The 21,437-nt window shown below is 40.6% G+C and overlaps 1 protein-coding gene across 1 annotated transcript; it reads left to right on the forward strand.

The window, feature by feature from the left end:
• The first annotated feature begins 9,914 nt into the window (after window positions 1-9,914).
• Window positions 9,915-10,307, forward strand: LOC110585753 (40S ribosomal protein S24-like). Its single transcript, XM_044913263.1, has one exon. The coding sequence runs from the start codon at window positions 9,915-9,917 to the stop codon at window positions 10,305-10,307; it is 393 nt and encodes a 130-aa protein (XP_044769198.1).
• Window positions 10,308-21,437: the final 11,130 nt, after the last annotated feature.

The following is a 21,437-nucleotide window of genomic DNA, read 5'->3' on the forward strand; positions in this document are numbered from 1 at the left end:
ATACCTCTCTCTCGGCACCCTAAATCACATCTCAGGTCTTCTAGAAACTACACCAAGCCTGAGCAAAATAGAGAGAGACCAAGTTCATCTTGGAGCTTTCTCTCCTCCTCCCGGAGCTCACTCCACCAAACACCACGGGAGTTAGCTGGAAGATGCTGGTTATGGGTAACGGCTGCCAGGAATTTTTGCTTTTTCTGAGAGTACCTATGCCATGTGAAAACCATGGATATATACAAAAGCAAGCTCCCATCATAGAAGGGGAATGGAGAGGGGGTTATTGCTAAGGAGAAGTAAGACATCTTTCTAGAACTATTACTGTTCCACAACTTTGCCTCACATAAGCCAGCCTTTGAAACCTGTTGAAGAAATAAAAGGGCTTTGGCCTGGGTGCTTCTGACCATCTCTGAGAGTTCCTGTTCTCTTTCTACTTGGCCTTGACCATTGCAATGCAAGCAGGATGGGAAAGAATAGTGAAGAGAGACGCAGGGAAGGGAGGGGAGGTGGTACTTCCGTGTAGGCTCTAAGATTTTCACAGCAACAGGAAAATGAAAAAGCAAAAGCGCTGCTGCTGATGCCCCCCCCCCCCCCCCGGCAATTTTTGAAATCTTTCTGCGTTTAGCCAGATTGGAATCCCTATTCTATCACTTCTGGGGTGTGTGAAACATGCAAATGCCCTAACATGGTGGAAACTCAAGTTCTTCATTTGTATAAACAAGGTAGTAATTTCCACCTCATGGTGTTGTCCTTAAGAATATACATGGAAATAAAGCACCTGGCACTTAGTAGGCACTCAGTCAATGGAAGCACCTAGGACCAGTGCTCTTGAAGATGGAGTACATGGGGGTGCTTTGCGCTAGGTGGTGCAAAGGAGTTCATCACCTCCAAAGCTCCGACTCTGCTATCGTCAATCTCTTTTTCTCTTCAAGAGTGGGCAGGGGGAGGGGGAGCAAGGAGGGGAGTTTTCAGGGTAACAAGACTAATCAGGATTTCACCATCAAAGCAAATATATCCAATTAACAGCTATTAAAGAAGCATTTTCTGGCACTGTGCACAATGAAGGCCATTCTATCTGGTGGAAATTAATCTTAATTATTGGTACCTGCATACATACGTGAAAAGGGAAGCAACTCACATTAATCTACATTAAACTTAATAGCAGTCCGTGTATTATCTATTCTGAGTCAAAATTGACTGCTGGCCCCTGCAAGGATACCTGCAGTGCTAACTCAAGTAATTACAGTGCAGTGGGTCTCAAAGAAACAATTTGTTCCCTATATAATAAATCAGCGGCGAGAAGCTTTTTATAATTAAAAACCAAAAGGAAAAAAATAGAACTGTATAGGCAAATGTCATTTTCTTCTAAAGGAAATTAGGAAAAAGGAAAATGTGTCTTCCTGTTGTCTCGTCTGAAAGGAGGACGAAACACCCATCTCTGATGGAATCCCAAACAGAGAGATAAACATAGGGTTAGGTTTGCAGCACTATGGAAAAGAATGTTTTTAGAACCTCAAATTTAAGGTTTCTAAAAGGCTTTGACTTCATTTCCAAAGACACTGATAAGGCTGAGAGCAATGCCTTATATTAACTGGAATTTTCAGTGGTCTGGGGCAGGGTGGAAGACCAAGTTGATTTTATGAAATTCCACTTAAGTGGGACCCCCTTCCATTTACCATGAGAAAAAGAGGAAGGATGACCATGTTCTCGTCCTCTCTGCTGCCCACACCCTTCACACCAGGGCATCACGCATTTATTCAGTAAATCAAATTGTAGCAGTTGCCCTACCTGCCCTAGACTTTGTTCACTCTTGTCTTTATCTCCAGAAACCTCCAGAAACCTCCACAGGCCCTCCTTCACCTCAACTACTCCAGTTCATGAGGGCTTTCCCTAGTTGCCCGGAATCCTACATCTACGGGTGCTCTGTGACCTCCAGACCCTCTTGTCCAAACCTGACCCCAGCCAACATTTCGTAAAGTGTGGCTTGCCCACTACCGTTGGAACAGGAAGGATTAAGTGATGCACAGATAACAGGGACCTCATTTGTCAGGTGCTGACCGGCAGGCACCCCATGCCTCCCGCATCTTCCTGTGTTCATCGGGAAGACAGCCCACACAACCCCCACAGTTAGGACACAAGCTCGCTCAAGCCAGATGCTCCCGGACTGGCCACTGGCCCCCGTCATTATCTAATGCAGGGTCCCAATGCAGGACCCTTCATTTCTGGGTCACCCTTAAGCCTTCCCTCACCCCGCCCAGCACACCCCTCCTGAGTCCCAAGCAGGGCTGCCATGCCCAGCGATTGAGGTTGTGCGTATTGGCAAACTAAAAGGCACCCCCCAGGACTGGGGGACTCAGTGGCCCTGTCAACTTCTTCACACCCTGTCACCACCACCTTGCCTCAGTCTTGACTCTTTGCCCTCTGCCTCCTCCAGCCTCCCCATTCCCTTCCCACAATTCTGCTCTCAGCCCTCAAACCCCTTCTCTAGCCAAAGCCTCTCCGTAACCCACAACATTTCACTGTAGGACATCGAAGTCCGTCTCTGACACCGTGCTTGGATCCTTCCCACCCAGTGCCTGCTCCAGCCTTTCCAATCAGGCTGCAACCATGATTTTCCCTCCCACCTCTACTCTCTAAGTGTGTGGATAGCTCTTGCTGTTTCCTCCTACCTTATACCTGTCTGCTTTATTCTTCCTTACCCAGTAGTGTCATTTAGCGCAGTTTTCAAATCAAAAACCATGTACATGTTCCCTGGAGAAATTTTAGAAAATACAGAAAAAGCAAGAAAGGTAGCCTCTTGGTGTCTACTCCTCAAATCTTCTTTCTGTGGATATACAGCCCACATTCATCAAAACGGCAACATAATTGACATTGCTTTTTAAAATGATTTTCATTCATTTCTTTTTTTAAAGATTTATTTATTTATTTATTTGGGAGACAGCGAGAGCGGGGGTGGAAGGGCAAAGGGAGAATCTAAAGCAGACTCCATGCTGAGAGCAGAGCCCAACATGGGGCTCCATCTCAGGACCCTGAGATCACAACCTGAGCCGAAACCAAGAGTCGGGTGCTCAACCAACTTGCCACTAGGCACCCCATCATTCATTTCTTTTCTTCGAATGTGTAATGTGTGCTCTGGTCTGTCAGCGTCCTTCTCCAGAGGCAATCAGCATTACCAGCTTATTTTATGCTTTCTAGTTTATGGGTGGGGTGTGTGTGTGTGGGTAACACACACACACACACACATATATATCTTTTATACAAGTGATGGGATCCATCGCACTTTTACATCTTGCCACTTTTACTTAATAAATGCAAGAGGCAATTTATATTGTAAATGTAGATCTTCACCAACTTCCTTTTAAATATATCTCTTTAATTAAAACAGTCACTATATAACAACACAATTGGAGTTGAGGTAGAGCAAAAATCATGAGAGGCATTTGAACAGTTGGAGTTCAGAATACACTGGTCTCCCCTCTATATTATTTCTGTCACCTCCCCTGACCACCCAGCCTTATCCATAAGTGGTCCTCTGGACCTGCTTGAATATCTCTACTGATGGAAAACTCACCTCCTCTAGCCTGAGGTGGTGAGGCTGTCATCCTGAGCCTTTTCCTCTTCATCAAACCAAAATCTCTCCCATTTCCCAGCTTGCTGAAATCCCGTGATTTCACCTTACCAGAATTTAAAATCTATTTCATCCATTTGGACACTTAATAGCAACCACTCAACAGTGTTTCATAACCATATCATAGGAGGCTGCCTTGCCCTTTTAACTTAATTTTCAGTTTCTGAAAAGCAGGGAACGAGGCCTGGGTCTCTCTCGCGTCCCCTTCCAGTGCCTGCCACAGGGCATCTCACAATGCACCTGGATAACATCTTCTTATCTCCCAGGTCATTCCTTCCTCCACAGAGCCTTTCCTAACACTCCACCCCCAGAATTTTTCCAGTCATTGTAAATGTTTGTGAACTGTATTCCCCATGGACATTGCAAAGCCTGCCATTGTTTTCAAATATATGTATTGGGTGAATAAAGAAATGGACAGATGAATACTAAGAAGGAAATCAACTGTAGCTTTTCCTTGAAAGGCAGTGATGACAGATAGGGCAGTATTATATTTCTCAAGGGGATCTTGTGGAATCCAAATGCTGGAGACGTTCTCCTCCAGGACCCCCAAGACACTGACTGGGCCACCGCTTGCCGTGTTTAGCAGTCCTAGGGCTCCATTCACAGAACACCTAATCATGACCAAAGCTTCCCAGACACCAGGTTGGAAGTTAACTTTCTAGGCCATGCAGATTTCAGGAAAGCAGGTCTTAGAGGGATTTCATCAAAGTCCTCGAGAGCCAGAAGGAAGAAAACTAACCTTTATTATGCTCCCATTTTGTGCTGGCAATGGAGTTTGAGGTGAGAGACGAGCCTTCCCTCTTGCAAGGATGAAGAACGGAGTCCTGGAACCAGCTTAGCTAAAGAACACTCCTCTTGCCTGACCCTCTGCCCAGAACCTGCCCATGACTCTATGCTGGAATTGTCAGCTAACCAACCAACAAGCATTTCCTGAGAACATACTAGTTACAGAAAGACCAGTTCAGTCTTCTCAACACTCAAGATAGCAGTATACAATGAATTCCCACAAACGGCGAAACAGTACTGTAAAGGAAACACCTAAGACAGTCCCGCGAGATTACTGTGATGGGAGGGGCACAGGACTTGAAGGACAAAGCGTGTGAACCCTGGCTTTGTCACTCTCGGCTGTGTGACCTTTGCCAAGTGTACTTCACCTCTCTCAACTTTATCCCGGCACTGAAAGCAATAATGCTGCCTCACCATTGCCCTGAGGATCAGATGAAACTTGGTAAGATTACAAACCCGAAAGTGGGCAGAGACTGCCCGTGGACTTTAGAAGGAGATGGGTTGAAAATAGGGCACGGAAGGGAGATGTGGAAAAGGAGGGAAAGTGTCTGCCATTGGCAGAGGGAGAGGTCACCCACATGGTACAAAGGAGGACCCTTGACGTGTCCATAATTGCTTTATTCATCCTGTTCTTCTTATCACTCCACAAATATTCAGTGAGCATCTATGAATGGTGACCAAATCACCACAAAGCCCGCGCTCATGGAGCTTAACGGTTTAACAGGGATACAGACACATAAAGAATTGACTCGAATTCAGTGGGCTCGGGCTCCAAGGTGAGGGGTGGGGCACATGGGAGTGGCTCCTAATCCAGGCAGGTGTGTTAAAATCAGGTGGCAGCTTTCTGGGACAAGTAGAGTCATCCAGGCTGGGGTGGGGTGGGGCAGAGGGCGTGGAGGTGGAAGTTTCTAGAAATTTCCTATAGGCTGATGCCTACACTTTCTCAGAGAGTACAAGGGAAGAAGTGACCAGAAGACAGAGCCTCATAAATCACGGTAATGAATTTGGACCAGACCATACAAACCAACATATATCAGATTTGCACTTTGAGAAAGCAGAATGGGTTGGAGGAGGGCAAAATAGAGATGAGGAAACAAGCCAGGAAAGACTTGCAGGAAACTAACTAAGGGAGAGACTATAGGAGACCGGGGGAAGCAGAGAGAGGTTTAGAGAATGTGACTCAAGCATTCATGAAAGATTGAAGGACAGGTGACAAAGGAAAGATATCAGCAGTGGTCCCTGGGTGTCCGCCTTAGGCAGTTACGTAAAAGGTGGCGCCAGCGACTGATACGAGGTTTCGAGGAGAGATACTGAAATTTATTTTGGATATGTCAAGACTGAGGTTCTTGTGATATATCCAAGTATAGTTGTCCAAGAGCAGATGAAGATGTGGATCCCAAATCAGGAAAGTTCTAGATTGGAGACAGAAGTTTGGGAGTATCTAGATGATAAGTGGCTGCTGGGCTGGTGACAAGACCTCCCAGAGAGTAAGAACAAAGAGGGGGAGAGGAGAGCTGGCAGAGAACCCCCTGAGAGGTGGGCCGAAGAAGGGACTCAACTCAGGAGACTGCCAGTCAGCTGGAGAGGCAGGAGACAGCCCCACCGAGAGTACAGCATGACAGAAGCCAGGAAGGGAGAGGGTGGGATAAGACTTTAGAAGTATTTATTGGAGAGGGCAAAGTGGAAGTCTTGGTAACTGGGCAAGTTCCTGAGGAATCCAGATCGCCAGTGCTGAGAGGCAGGTGAGAGATGGTGGGGGAGGAGACAGCAAGTGCAGGCAAAACTGACCAGGAACTTACTATGACAGTTAAGATGAAAGATAAGGAAGTACCTGGACAGGGATGAGTACAGGGAGGATTTTGAGAATGATTATTTTTTTTTAAGGTGGGAGAGTCTCAAGCATGTCCTAATATTCGTAAGAAAAAAAAATGGGAAGAAAAGGTTAAAAAAATATACAGAAGAGAGGAGGGAAATAATGACAGAGGAGAGTCTTGAAGGAAATGGATGGAAATAGGATCCAGGAGGTATTTCACTGGAATAAAAATGAAAGAAGATGCTGTATCAGTTAGAAATATCGTTCAGGCTCAAGTAACAGTAAATCCTCCAGGACTGTGATTTGAACTCAAATTTTACAAGTCACAAGGTAGCTTTTCACTGTCATCAGTTAAGGAGCTCAACAGTGCCGGGGCTCAGAACTAATAACTCTGTGATTTGCCTCATGGTTGCAAGATGGCTGCAATAGCTCTAAGCATTACATCCTTAAATGACCAGTTCACAGTCAGGAAGCAGGGGTTGGTAAGGGGCAGAGTTTCTCCTCACAATTACTCCCTCTTAAAACAAAGAAAAATATATCCTAGAAGCCCTCCAGAAGACTTCTCGATACATCATATTACCTATAACTGGGACTTAAGAGTTATCCCCAGGCAAGGTTGGATCCACTTCCCAGAGCTGAAGGCATCTCCACCCAGGCAAAATTAAGACTCCAGTGGCAAAGGAGAAAGGGGTGGCTTTAGTTTGGAAATAGCAGTGTCTGTCTCCGAGGTACAGGTAAGGTAGGTCGGTAGGTTTGGGAGCCGAGAGTTGAATGAATTCTTATTAAATGTATTTTCCCTGCAGGTTTGTCGTCTGCTCAGAGTGAGTGGGAAGAGCTGGTGGGATGTGAGGTCTGACAAGAGTAAAGAGATATAAGATAGCCACTATGGAGAAGAGAGCATGAACCAACTGACGAAACCTCTAAAATTCCAAGGAGGCCTCAGCAGCGAGAAGGCTCGGGAAGGAAATTATGGATCAAAGGAAAGAAGAGAGGGAGAAAAGATCCGCTAAGTGATAGCTCTGACCCATGTGCTCACATACACGAGGTTTCCCAACCTTGGCACTATTGGCATTCTGGGTCCATGGATTCTTTGTTGTGGGGGAGGGGGCTCTCCTGTGCATTGCAGGATGCAGCACCTCTGGACTCTATCCACTAGATGCCAGTAGCATACACACACACACACACACGCGCGCGCGCGCACACACACACACACACACACACACCCCAGCTGTGACGACCAAGAATGTCTCCAAACATTGCCAAATGTCCCTTGGGGGGGGCAAGATGGTCCCAGTTGAGAACCACTGATATACACTATTTTATTTAATCCTGTAGATCAAGGATTGTGGTCCTGCTTTCAGGGATGAGATTAAATGCCCAAGGACACACAACTAAGAACAGATGGAGTCAAAAATTCAAACCGAGTCTGCTGGAGACACAGTCTTCCCTCTGGCCCTGAGTCCCACAGCCCACAATGCACCACCAACACCACCACCAAGCAGGAACTCAGCACCCTCGGTCCTGGCCTCTCCCTTCCTGCTGGGGTTCTACACTCCATAGAGTCGCTTTCAGTAGTGATCTGTTTTCCGGAAAGAATTAGAGAGAACTCATAAAAATTAAATCTTTACAAGAGCTCTATACGTTCTTTTCCAGGAAGTCCAATCATTCGGGTGAAAAATGTGGCAACATTTTCCCAAGGACTTGGAGCAGGAAACCACCATCCAGAAAGGAAAATCTTTCAAACTGGAATGTGCTCTAGGCTGCCTCTTTAAATGAAAAACGTCATATGCCTGGGAAACATTATATCTGCCAAAGTAATACGAGGGTCTCGCTGTAATAATGATAGCATCAACTCCATGCTGCTCTTCATCCCCGAGACTCCAGAAAGGGCCTTAAAAATGAAATTTTATACAAGTGCACACAAACACACACACCATTGGAAAAATTCACACATATATCACTTTGTCCACCTCTCTAATGAAGGTGGAATGTGGTGGCAGATGTTTCACAGCTGCCTGATACTCACCCTCCAGCAGTTTAGGACAGGAAGCCAAGGACACTCGATCCAAGAGGAATTGCAGGGAGAGTCCAGGGAGGTAAAATCCAATCCTGCAAATTGGGATTCAGCCAAATGCATGGAGTACCCCTCCACATCATTGCCTCATCCCTTACTCCAAGAGACCGAATGAAGAAAAACGACAGGCATTTATCTGCATCCAATGGGCCATGCTGGCCCCGTGAAGACAGCTGGAACTAGAGAAGTTTCCTAACACTTGAGGCATACATGCTGTACGTACAGCCCGCAGCCCAGCTCAATGAGGTCAAGGTTATAGGTGTGGTCCCCAGTCCAGTTAAATATCGTAACTCTGTTGAATAGCCATTGGCTATATCCCTATTGTATAGATGGCCACCAGCCCACTAGAGGATAAATCTTTTCATAAACAATGCCTCACTGATGTATGTCGGTAGGGGAGCACAGGGATCCGGGAGGGCATCTTGTCTAACAAGGTCAGACGGTGCATACAAAGTGAAGTGAAAGGAACCACTATCTGGGGAGCATCTTGCTCAGGGCATAGCTTTTCCCTTGCCATTTCATTAATCCTTACAAGGTCTTATTTATCTGAACTTTACAAATGAAGAAAACTGAGACTTTGCAGAGTTTAAGCAGTGTGTTGGGCTTATACCCCCAATGAGTCAGATTTAAGCTCAGGTCTACCAACCTCAAAATGAATACATCTGTGCTACCATCATATCAGGATTTAGACCATTGCTAACAGCCCAAAAATCTTTTGTGCCTCGTCCAAGTCATTACCCACCCGATTCTCCAGGTAACTGCTGTTATTCCTTCTGTTATATAGATTAAATTTTGCCTGGTTTTGAACTACATATAAATGGAATCATGTAACATGTATTCTTTGATTTCTGACTTTTTTTGCTCAATGATTTGTGAGATTCATCCATGTTTTTGTGATAACAGAAAGTTGTTCCCTCCCATTGCTATGTAAGACTCTATTGTGTGGGTATATTATTATTTCTTTATCTATTTTACTGTTCACTGGCATTTGGGTTGTTCCACTTAGGGAGATTATGGATGATTAATATTGCTACTAACTTTCTTGGCATCTCTTGGTGCTCACATGTTTACACATCTATACTTAGGAATAAAATTATTGAATCAAAGGATACACATTTGTTCACTTTTAGTAGATAATGTCAAGTTGTTTTCCAAAGTGTTGTACTAATTAACACTCCCACCAACAGTATGTGAAGGCTCTTTTTGCTCCACATTCTCCAAAACTGATAATTTGAGTTTCTTTTACATTGTAACCATTCTGATGGCTGTATAGTTGTATCACACTGTGGTTATAAGTTACTTGGTAATTAATGAGCTTGAGGGCTTTTCCATATATTTATTGGCCACTTGGACCATTTCCTCTTTCATGATGTAGTAGTCTGTTTTTATATGTTGATTTGTAGATCTCTGTTCTCTGTGCAAAAGTTCTTTGACATAAATATTGCAAATATCTTCTCTCATGCTGTGACTTCTTTGTTCAATCTCTTTGGTGTCGCTTAGTTTTTTTGTTGTTGTTGTTGTTGTTGTTTTAGCCCCAAATCAGTGCAGCTTTTATTGCATCTTTAAAATACCATAAAGAGCTCTTTTCCTCCCCGGCTGCTTGAAGCTTGGCTGCCATCATGAACGACACAGTAACTATCCAGACCAGGAAGTTCATGACTAACCGACTACTTCAGCAGAAACAGATGGTCACTGATGTTCTTCACCCCGGAAAGGCAACAGTACCTAAGACAGAAATTCGGGAAAAACTAGCCAAAATGTACAAGACCACACCAGATGTCATATTTGTGTTTGGATTCAGAACCCATTTTGGTGGTGGCAAGACAACCGGCTTTGGCATGATATATGATTCCTTGGATTATGCAAAGAAAAATGAACCCAAACACAGACTTGCGAGACATGGCCTGTATGAGAAGAAAAAGACATCAAGAAAACAGGGAAAGGAACGCAAGAACAGAATGAAGAAAGTCAGGGGGACTGCAAAAGCCAATGTTGGTGCTGGCAAAAAGTGAGCTGGAGATCGGACAACAGAAGGAGTAAAGATGCTGCAGTGGCTTTATCTGGTTGTGCAGATTTTTCATGAGAGGATCAATAAACTAAGAATGTTAACGTGAAAAAAATAAAATAAAATAAAATAAAATACCATAAAGAAGTCTGAAAAATCATCCGACATCTTGCTGTTGCTGTCACTGGACAACTTAGCTCTTATTCATCAGCCTGCCAAACTGTTCCTTTTTCAGAAACAGATACCATCCCCAAATTTTCTGATATCCTTGTTTTTAAAGGTTGTGGTTTGCTGAATCAAATGAACTGTGTTGTTAATTTTAATGATTTTCATGAAGTCTAGTTCATCAGGTTTTTGGCATGATTTTGTATCTGATTTTAAAAAAATATTTGCCACCTAAGGGGATAAAGATATTCTCTTATGCTATTTTCTAGAATATTTATTGTTTACCTCTCATTTTGGATTTGTAGTACACATGAAAAAAAATTTTGCATACAATGTAAGGTAGGAATTAATTATTTTGCTCCAAATGGACATCCAATTAACCTAGAACCAATTGGGTTTTTTTTTTTAAGATTTTATTTATTTATTTGACAGAGAGAGACACAGTGAGAGAGGGAACACAAATAGGGGGAGTGGGAGAGGGAGAAGCAGGCTTTCTGCAGAGCAGGGAGTCCGATGCGGGGCTGGATCCCAGGACCCTGGGATCATGACCCAAGCCGAAGGCAGACGCTTAACGACTGAGCCACCCAGGGACCCCAACCTAGAACCAATTATTGACAAAGACTATCCTCTTTACTGCCTTGAAGTGATGCTTTTCTCACAGAAGTCAAGCAACTATATACGTGTAGGTCTGTTTCTGAATTTTTTATTCTGTTTTACTGGTCTGTTTGTCTATCTTTGTAGCCATTCCACCTAACTTATCTACTATAACTTTATAATAAGTCTTTATATAGGGTAAGTTCTCTAGCTTTGTTTTTCGTCCAGGCTGTCTTAGCTCTTCTTGCCGCGATAGCATGCTATATACCCTTGAGAATCACCATGTCATTTTTTAAAAATCCTTGGGATTTTGAATGGAATCGCATTTACTCTATGGATCAATTTTGGGGAAAGTGGACAATTTCTACAAAATTAAGTATTCTGATCCACATTGTGTATCCTTCTATTTATTGGATCTTCTTTAATTTCCCTCAAAAAATGTTTTGTAATTTAAGTGTGCAAGTCTTGTTGTTCCTGTAGACATAGTCTTGAATATTGGGCAATTTTAATCTATTACAAAGTGTATTTTTAAAACTTTATTTTTGAATTATTTGTGGATGGTATATACAAACACAATTTTTATATTGACCTTGTATCCAGTGTCTTCACTGAATTGAGTTCTGACTTCTAATTATTTATCTATATATTCATTTGGATATTTTAAAAACATGATCATGATGTGTCTAAATTTTAATAGTGAGCACATGTGTTTCATTTCTAGTATCAGGAAGAAAGCTTTCAAAATTTCTGCCTTAAATAGACACTTTATCATATTAAGGTCCCTGCTAATCTTCCTTGGTTGAGAATTTTAAAAATAATGAACAAAGGTTCAATTTTTATGAAGTGCTTTTTCCACATCTCTTAAGATGATCACATGTATTTCCTCCTTTATTCTGTTAATGTGGTGAGTTATAATGACTGATTCTCTAATGTTAAGCTAACCTTGCATTCCTGGCATAAGCCTCATTTGGTCATGATATTCTCTAGGTCTTTGGAGTCTATGTTAATGAGAAAAATTGGCCTATAATTTTCCTTTCTTGTTCTGCACTTGTCAAGTTTTGGTAGAGGGTTAGGTTGGCTTCAGAAAACAAGCTGAAAATTGTTCTTTTTTTCTCTAATCTCTGGAAGAGTTTGTCAATAATCCATCTTATCTTGTCTTTAAATGGTTGGGAGAATTCACTGATAAAGCTAGCTGGGCTTGGTGTTTTCTCTGTGGAAAGGTTTTTATTTGTCAGGAGGAAAAACAAGAGAAAGAGACAACAGAAGCAGACCAGTAGGTAATCCAGGTATTAAAGTTATTTGACACAGTTGTTGACTGTGGTTAATATGTATCCATTAGAACACATGGGAGAATAGAATTTCTATTTTTTGTTTTTGTTTTTTTGCACAAAATTGGCAAGTTGTGTTTTTCAAGAAATTTACCCATTTACATTTTCAAATTTACTAGCACAATATCTTCATGATAGATATTGTAGAAATTTCATCTTCATTTCTTCATACTGGTGCTGTGTTCTCTCGCTTTTTCTTCATGATCGTTCCTCCTGCGACTTTATCAATTCTTTCAGTCAATTCAAAGAAAAAGCTTCCAGCATTAATGATTTTTTTTCTATAATATGGTCATTTTGTTTCATTAATTTCATGTCTTATTTTTATTAGTGTCTTCTTTCTACTATTTTGGGTTTAATTTGCCATTCCTTGTCTAACTTCTTAAAATGGATGTTAAAATAATGGATTTTAATTCTTTCTTATTCTTTAATACATACATTTTAAGGATAGATATTTCTCTTGAAGCACAGCATTAGCTGTCTCCCACAAGTGCTGATACAATTTATCTTTATCATTCCCTTCAAAATATTTGCTATTTTTAATTTTTTCTTTGAGTCATGGATTTAATTTACATATAATTAAACTTCACTATGGTCAGAGAATCTGTTCTGTATTTAATCTCAGTCCTTCGAAATGTGTTGAAACTTGTTTTATTGCTCAGTTGATAGTCTAGTCTGGTAATTATTTCATAAAAACTTGAAAAGAAAATGTATTCTGCAGTTACAGGGTTCAATGATCTATAGACGTCAATTAGGAGGTTTGTTAGTTGTATTTTTCAAATTTTCTGTAATTCTGCTAATATTTTATCTATTTACTGTATCCGTTATTAAGAGGGCTCTGTTAAAATCTCCTATTTTGTTAGTAGAATTTTCTATTTTTTCTTTAATTCTTTTTTTTTTTTTTGCTTTACTTTGAGGCTATTTAAAATTTATAATTGCTATATCTTCCTTGTAGGTTGATCCTTTTAACATTTTGAAATGTCCCTATTAATCTCTAGAATTGCTGCTTCTCTTTAAGTCTGCATTGTTGGTATGAATATAGCTACTACATCTGTTACTTTGGTTAATGTCTCCTTGTATATATTTTTCCATCATTTTATTTTCAATCTCTCTGTATCTGTATTTAAGATGTCTCTTTTATGGGTAACATTTAGTTGAATTTTGCATTTACTTGACAATCTTCATCTTTTGAGTAGTTAATGTACTTATACTTAAAATAATTACTGATATATTTGATTTTAAAATCTTCCACCTTATTATTTCTTTTCTTTTTTTTTGTTTTTTTATTATGTTATGTTAATCACCATACATTACATCATTAGTGTTTGATGTACTGTTCCATGATTCATTGTTTGCGTATAACACCCAGTGCTCCATTCAATACGTGCCCTCTTTAATACCCATCACCAGGCTAACCCATCCCCCCACTCTCCTCCCCTCTAAAACCCTCAGTTTGTTTCTCAGAGTCCATAGTCTTTCATGGTTTGTCTCCCCCTTCGATTCCCCCCCCTTCATTTTTCCCTTCCTGCTATCTTCTTCTTCTTCTTTTTTTTTTTTTAGCATATAATGTATGATTTGTTTCAGAGATACAGGTCTGTGATTCAACAGTCTTACACAATTCACAGCACTCACCATAGCACATAACCTCCCCAATGTCCATCACCCAGCCACCCCATCCCTCCCACCCCCCAACCCTCCAACAACCCTCAGTTTGTTTCCTGAGATTTCTTTTCTAGTTGTTCTTTTCCCTCACTCATCCTTTGTTTTTCCATTATTGTCTCCTTTTGGACTAACCAAGTATTTCTATTATTCCATTCTCCCCCTATATTAGTATTAGCTTGTTAATTATAAATTCTTTTATTATTCTTGCAGTAGTTCTTCTAAGGCAGTGATTCTCAGACTTTCCCATGCACCACAGACATCTGGAAAGCTTTCCAAAATGCAGTTTTCTAGGCTTCATCTCAGATTTTCTGCTTCAGCAGGCCTGGGAGGAACCCAAGAAATTACATTTCTAACAAGTTTGCAGGTGATGCTGATGCAGCCAGTCCAGGATTCACACTTTGAGAAATGTATATCTTGATTTATTACAGTCTGCTGTAGATTGACACTTTTAGTATTTCCTAGAAAATGAAACAACTTTAGAATTCTTTCACTCCACTTACTCACATTTCTACTTTTAAGCTATAATTTTCATACATTTTAATTCTATCCATTTTTAAGTCCCAAAGACATGATTTTGTAGTTGTTGTTATACACAATAAATATCCATCTAATTTATATGTTTACATTTGTACTGTTCTTCATTTCTTCTTGCGTTTCTGCACTTCCATCTGAGATCATTTATTATTTTCTTAAAGAACTCCTTTCAATATTACTATTAGTGTGTCAGTTGGTAGCAAATTCTCTCAACTTGGCTGTATAAAAAGGCTTCATTTTATTTTGATTTTTACAGGATATTTTTGCTGGGTATAGAATTTCAGAATGGGGACTATTTTCTTTCAGCATGATAAATCTGCAACTCCTTTGCTATTTGTTTTGTTTGCTTCCAGCATTTCTGTTGAAAAGTCAACTATAAGTCTTAGTGCTTGCTGTTCCCTTGAGGATAAGATGTCTTTTTTTAAATGGCATCTTTTAAGGTTTTCTCTGTCTTTGCTTTTAAGCAGGTTGACTATGATGTTCCTGGGTATGGTTTTATTTGTATTTACTCTATTTGGCCTTCATTGTGTTTATTGAATTTGCAACTGGATGATTTTCATTAATTCTGGAAAATTCTCAGAGTATCTCTTCTGAGATTGCTTCTGCCCCAATTCTCTCTCTCTTTTCTCTTTCTGAATTTATACTTACAGATGACTGGAACTTTTCACCATGTCCCAGATGTCTCCTATGCCCTTTATTGTGTGTTTTTCAGCTTTTTTCCTCTTTGTGATTTTTCTAACCTAACTGATATTTTCTAACCTACACTTAAATTTTCTAATAATTTCTCGATATATCTATTGTTCTATTAAGTCTATCTATTGAGTTATTTATTTCAGTTATTATAGCTTTCATTCAAGAAATTCCTTTTCATTCTTATTGACAGATTCCAGTTGTCTTGTGAAATTTTCTATCTTGTCATCTACTTTTTGCACATATTAATCACAATTAAAGACAGTGCCAAATAATTTTAATGTCTGGAATTGCTATGGGTCTGTTTCTATTCTGTTTCTTTCTCTTGTTTTTCCACCTGACATGTCAAGTGCTATTTAATTGAAAGCTGGACCTTATGTATAATAAATTATAGAGGATTTAAGTTATGTTCTCTTCCTACATAGGGGTTTTAATTTTCTTCTGACTGGCGGTTAAAGTAGAAAAAATCACTTGTCTGAGTAATAACTGAGATCATTCAAGACTTGATTTTTGGTTTCCATAAGGGCTGATTTATTTTTGGAGTGCATTTAATGTCAGGGTATAGCCTTTATAGGTCTTAATTGAAAGCCTCATTATTTATAAGGCCCTCTTGTTTGTTGTGTCCTGAACTCCAGTAATTGTCCACCCAGCACTGTGAGCTTGCAGAAAGTTCTGTGTTGCTTTATAATCTCTCTATGCTACCCCACACAACTTAGAAATATTGGAAAATGCCTCAAGATAAAAGCAAGACAGAATATTGGGCTCACCTTCCTGAGGTTCTTTTTTGTCCGGGATCTTGATCTTCCAAGTCCCTGCTGCCTTAGTAGCCCTGAGCTCCAATTTTTATCTTGCTAGTCCCATGAGACTACCAAAATCTCTGCTTTGGTGCTTTCTGCTCAGTCTCTCAGTACCATTCTACTTATAAATCAACAAACATGTTAAGAATAAAAGCACCAGAAAATATTGAGCCTGACTTTTCTCTGGGATTCTGGCCCCACAAAGCCTGGCTGCTTTGATTATTCTCCAATGCCTTCAAGGAGTTAGCTGCTTTTTTATTTTATAGAGCGTTATATAAGCTTTGTTGGGAAATATATTCTCATGCAAGCTATTCAGTCATAGTCAGAAGTGGAAGCTGATTGGTAACTGTTGTGTTTAAGTCCTCCAGGTGGCTCTAATATGTGGTCATACTTAGGAACCACTGCCCTAACTTATTATGCTTTCCTGCACATGTAATTTCCTCTGCCAGGAACATTGTTTCACATCCTCTGCCTGGCTAACCTCTAGCAGAAGCCCTTTCTTACCTAAGGACAGATGGGGTTAATGGCCATTCTGCACAAGCGTATAAAACACTATGTCTACTCTGTTTTATCATTTACCTCACCATCTTCTAGTCTGTGTGCTTTTGCATTTATCTTTTCCAGCAGACGGTGAATTCCTTGTGTATTGGAGCCATCTTAGTTTTTTGTTGCATCTTGTAAGTATTTAAATATCATAGAGCTCTTTGGTCCTCATTGTTCCCAAACAACAGTCCTCTCTCTCCCTCTTCAATCCCATGGAATAGCTTTTGGATTCATCCCAACACATCTGGCCTTTTGATCCTCTGAGGCTAATTTAACTCCTCACCTTCCTTGGCTTAATCAGTATGAAGCATTTCTAATCCTGTTACCAACCTTGAATAACCTTCATACTTTCCCTTTCATTTTCATTATATGCCTGGCATTATCTTTATGCTAAATATATATGTGTATGCTTTTTTGGGGTGTATTAATTCAATCAGTAAATAACCATGTATTGAGCTACTAATATATGCACTGGCCAGGGTGGAAGGTGTGGCAGATTTCATTATTTAAAGCTCAGCTCAAAGGTTATTACCTTTGGGAAATTTCTTTCTAGGTATGCTATTTTGTGGGATGGTAGTGTTCTCTGTGCAGAGTTCATGGCCTTTTGGAAAAGTGAAATAACCCCATCCTTCCACTGGGAAAGGGATAGAGAATGCTTCCTGCATTACATCAGCTATTTAGCTAACTGCTAAAATAGTGATATCACATTGGAATTTTTCTAGATCTATGCTAGGATAATGCTGTTGGGGGTGGGGTGGAGATCAAACTTGTTGACAACCCAAAGAAAAATGTCTTCCCACCAGAGCAGCTGTTGCTAAGTTAATGTGTGTCCTGTCAGTGAGAAAATAGGAGTCTTCTTTAAAATGTCTTTTGTTTATTTATTTGATTGCTTGCCTGTTCCAGCGCTGATTAGCTTGTTTTACAAGTGCATAGTTTGCAAGGTGTGTGTGTGTGTGTGTGTGTGCACGTGCACACTACAGGTGCAGAGGGACCGAGAGAGAGAATGTTTTTCTCATCGTCGTGACTCCAGCAAGGATCCATCAGTGTCCTTACTACATTTTCCCCAATGCTGTTGGAATAGTACTGTCAACAGTAATGAAATGGCTTATGGAGAGCACTTAGCCTCTTGGTCTTTTTGTCTTTTATGCATCAAGCATCTTTTTGTAATACCATAGGAAATAAAATGTGGATCCTGAGAACACTCCATGACAGTCCTTCGAAGATCAAACTTGGATTCAGTAAAGAAATCCTGGAAGAGAGAGCGACATGATTTCAAAATGAAGGATCCAAGCAAGTTTGTATTTCTCTTTCCAGAAAGCAAGGAATATATTTTATTTTCCTTTGTATTTCCCATGGTACCCACTGAAGTGGTTTCCACTCAAAAAAAACAAAAACAAAAACCGGGGGAAACAAATCCAGATAATGATAAAGAACAAAATAGACCGTCATCTGTTGAAGGTGAAGGAGGTGTGACCCTGGCCAGAAATAGGGGAATGTATAATATGAGCTCCTGCATTCCTTTCAGGCCTGAGAGTGATAAGAGTGTAACCCAAATTCCCTTTCAGACTTCACCTATCTTTCACCTACTTAATTCTTTGTATTTCCTGTTTTTTGTAAATTGACACCAATAGTCATATTCAAGACTAATAGTTATCAATGGCTACAAGTGTAAGACACCTGTTAAATGAAAAAAAAAAAATCCCCTTTACTCAAACATGTGAGAAACTAACTTTTAGAATCTGCTGATTGAAAAAAATGTATCATAAAACCAACTATGAATTCAGTATCTTTTTAAAAAAGATATTTAAATCAGTATAACATCTGTGCATATTTCAAACTCAGCATAAACATTTGTGTGTGTGATGTTATGCATAAACTACAGATAATATTTGATATGTATATGAATTTGCAGAACCTTTGACATAATTCCCACCCTTTGTTCCTTGACCTTCTCACTCTAACCCCCCGTTCACACTTTCTTAAGGATCTCATCTCCTTTGCTTTTGCACTTGATTCCTCCTACCTCCTTTGCCAGGCTTTCTCACCTGTTTCTTTCCAATAGCCCTTGTTTAGCCATCAAATTATTTCCTGTATCCTTCAAGGCCTCTCAGACTCCACTGGCCTCATATAAACTTGGCCCCACTCCTGGCCATCAGTATCTCTCACTCACCCTGAGCCCACTAAATATAACAAATGGTCTTAAATTGTCTTCTTTGTTGGACTGTTTACCTATTCTGGCCCCAACTGGCTTTGTTTTACAAATACCAATTTTTCAAGAATCCAGCAGTGAATATGCAAGACCTCCAGTTATAACCATATTCAGCGTTTGTGAAGAACTCAGATCTGGGCCTTGCAGCTTGGAAGGGTCCATAAATACTTGTTAGGAAGAATGACGTTATGAAGTAGGTGCCGCTTGTATTCTTAGGTGTCCCCTATTTACAGATTCTAGCTAATTTATGCAAATTAGGTGAGAACATTTTGTAACATGTGCAGGGAGTGCACTGGCCTTACTGTTTAGGCCATCACCAGGCTGAGCCAGAAGAAAGAACTAGATAAGGACGGGTTGAACTTTGCCATCCTGCCATCTTCAATCTTCATTCCTATAGTGTTTAGCTTTTTGCCTCATGGGCCCCACAGCAAAAGCCTGCCCCCTCTTCCAGAAGATAGCCCTCCATCAATTAAACGACAATTTTTTGTTTCCCCCTTTGTCCTCTCCTTACAGGCTGAACAATCCCCATTCACCTGACTGTTCCCCTTGCTGGTTTGACTGCTGACCTGGTCACTCCCCTCTAAACATACCCTCGTTCATCCCCATCCTTCTTAAAGTGTAGGGCCCAGAATGATTCCATACTACTCAAGATGCAGAGAGGCAATGCAGAGTGTGAGGAGGCACCGGCCACCCCCGTTCTGATCATGATGGCCTAAGTCCACACGTCAGTCTGAAGAGAGTGTTGACATAGAGTATCAGGAGACCTGCTGTTTATAATCACCTGTTAGTTGTAGGTCTCTGAAGAGAACTTCTAGCTTTTTGAGCCACAGATTTCCAATCAGAAAAGGTGCCCAACTTCATTCGTCAACTGGAAAATGAAAATTTATACCCACGGCACAATACACTAGACGCACCAGAAAGGTCAAAAGGACAGAGACTATACCAAGTAATGGGGAAGATGTGGAGAAGCCAGAATTTGCATATATTATACTGGGGAGAGTAAACTGGTACAGCCACTTTGGAAAGCTGATAGCATCTACTGTAGTTGAACCAGTAATTCCATTTTTAGGGATATACTCAAGAGAAAGGGGTGCACAGGTCGACCAAAAGACATGTCCAAGAATATTCAGAGAAGCACTATTCATATTATCTCTAAATTGGAAACACCCTAAATGCCCACCAACAATAGGATGAATCGAGTGATATATGCACACTATGGAACACTATAGACATGTATTTGGAATGAGTGAACCTTGCAAGCCAGGGTATGAATGGATCTCACAAACAAATGCTAAGCAAAAGAGGTGAGACACAAAAGAGCATGTAGTATGTGTGATTTTATTTATATATATACAGTCGAAAACAGATAAAACTGATCACTGGTATTAGAAGTCAAAATAATGGCTTAAGCATTTTCTGTGTTTCATCTGCCAAAAGGTATAGTAGAGTAGGAATAGTGGCTAGAAGGGTGCAGGAAGGGGGCTTTCAGGGTACTAACATTGTTCTGATCTTGATTTGGCTACGGTTCCATGAGTGTGCTCAAGTTGTTAAAATTTATTGAGTTGTCTGCTTATGATTATGCACTTTTCTATAAGTATGTTATACTTTAACAAAAAATTAAATGAAATACACCATAATAACAGCAATAGCAACAAAACTAGGGCAGCTAAAACTTCTTCAAAACTGTCAGCAGTTGAGGAGGGGAAAAAATCAGCTAGTACAAGTGCACCCAATTTTTCACTATAAGAACATTGACCCACTCAGGGCTGGGCCCAAATGGACCATTTCTTTCTTCCCATGTTCCACTGCCAACCTGGTCACTTTTGCACCTGCTCTGGGGGCTCACCACCTCTCAAACTCATGTCTGCTCTGCCTTTGAGGGCTGCACATTAGAAATGGGAAAGCGGAAATCCTACATGTTAAGCATTTTCTGTGTGCCAGACAACAGATTTAACATTATTTCATTGTATCTCTCCAATCCCTCTGTAAGAAGTCTGCTTTACAGAGGAGGAAAGTGATATATAGAAAGATTAAGGTATAGTAAGACTGACACCCATTCTCTTAATCAGCAGGCGTTTTGTCTCTAAATCAGGTTACAACACGGTGTTTGGATTGATGTCATGTTGATCTCACTGATGTGGCTTCCTGGACTTCTGAACTTTGGTTGGCTTTTGCCCACAGATCTGCCTGACCCTTATTGTGTGTGCTGCCTATCTGGTACTGATATCCTACATGTTCCTGACTGCCAGTAATAATAGCAAAACTTCAGACTCCTGGCCAAACAACTAGGATACCTGTGCACTTCCAGACAATTTACTGGATATTCTTATCCCAGCATATATCTGGTGGCCTCTGTTTGTGGATTTGGCATTGATAAGACCCAAGATGCCAAGAAAGAACCAGATAAACAGAGGTCATACTCTAAAAGGAGGTCTAGGGATCCTACAGGAAGCTCCAAGTTTAAAACTACAAATCTCTGTGGGGTTTTCATCCTTCATGGCTGAGTCCAGAGAGAAAGTTGACTGAGAGTTGGAGGCCACCTCTTGACAAAATATTGAAAGAAAGAGAGAAAGAAAGAAAGAAAGAAAGAAAGAAAGAAAGAAAGAAAGAAAGAAAGA

This window comes from Neomonachus schauinslandi, chromosome 3 (assembly GCF_002201575.2).
Source record: "Neomonachus schauinslandi chromosome 3, ASM220157v2, whole genome shotgun sequence".
NCBI lineage: Eukaryota > Metazoa > Chordata > Mammalia > Carnivora > Phocidae > Neomonachus > Neomonachus schauinslandi.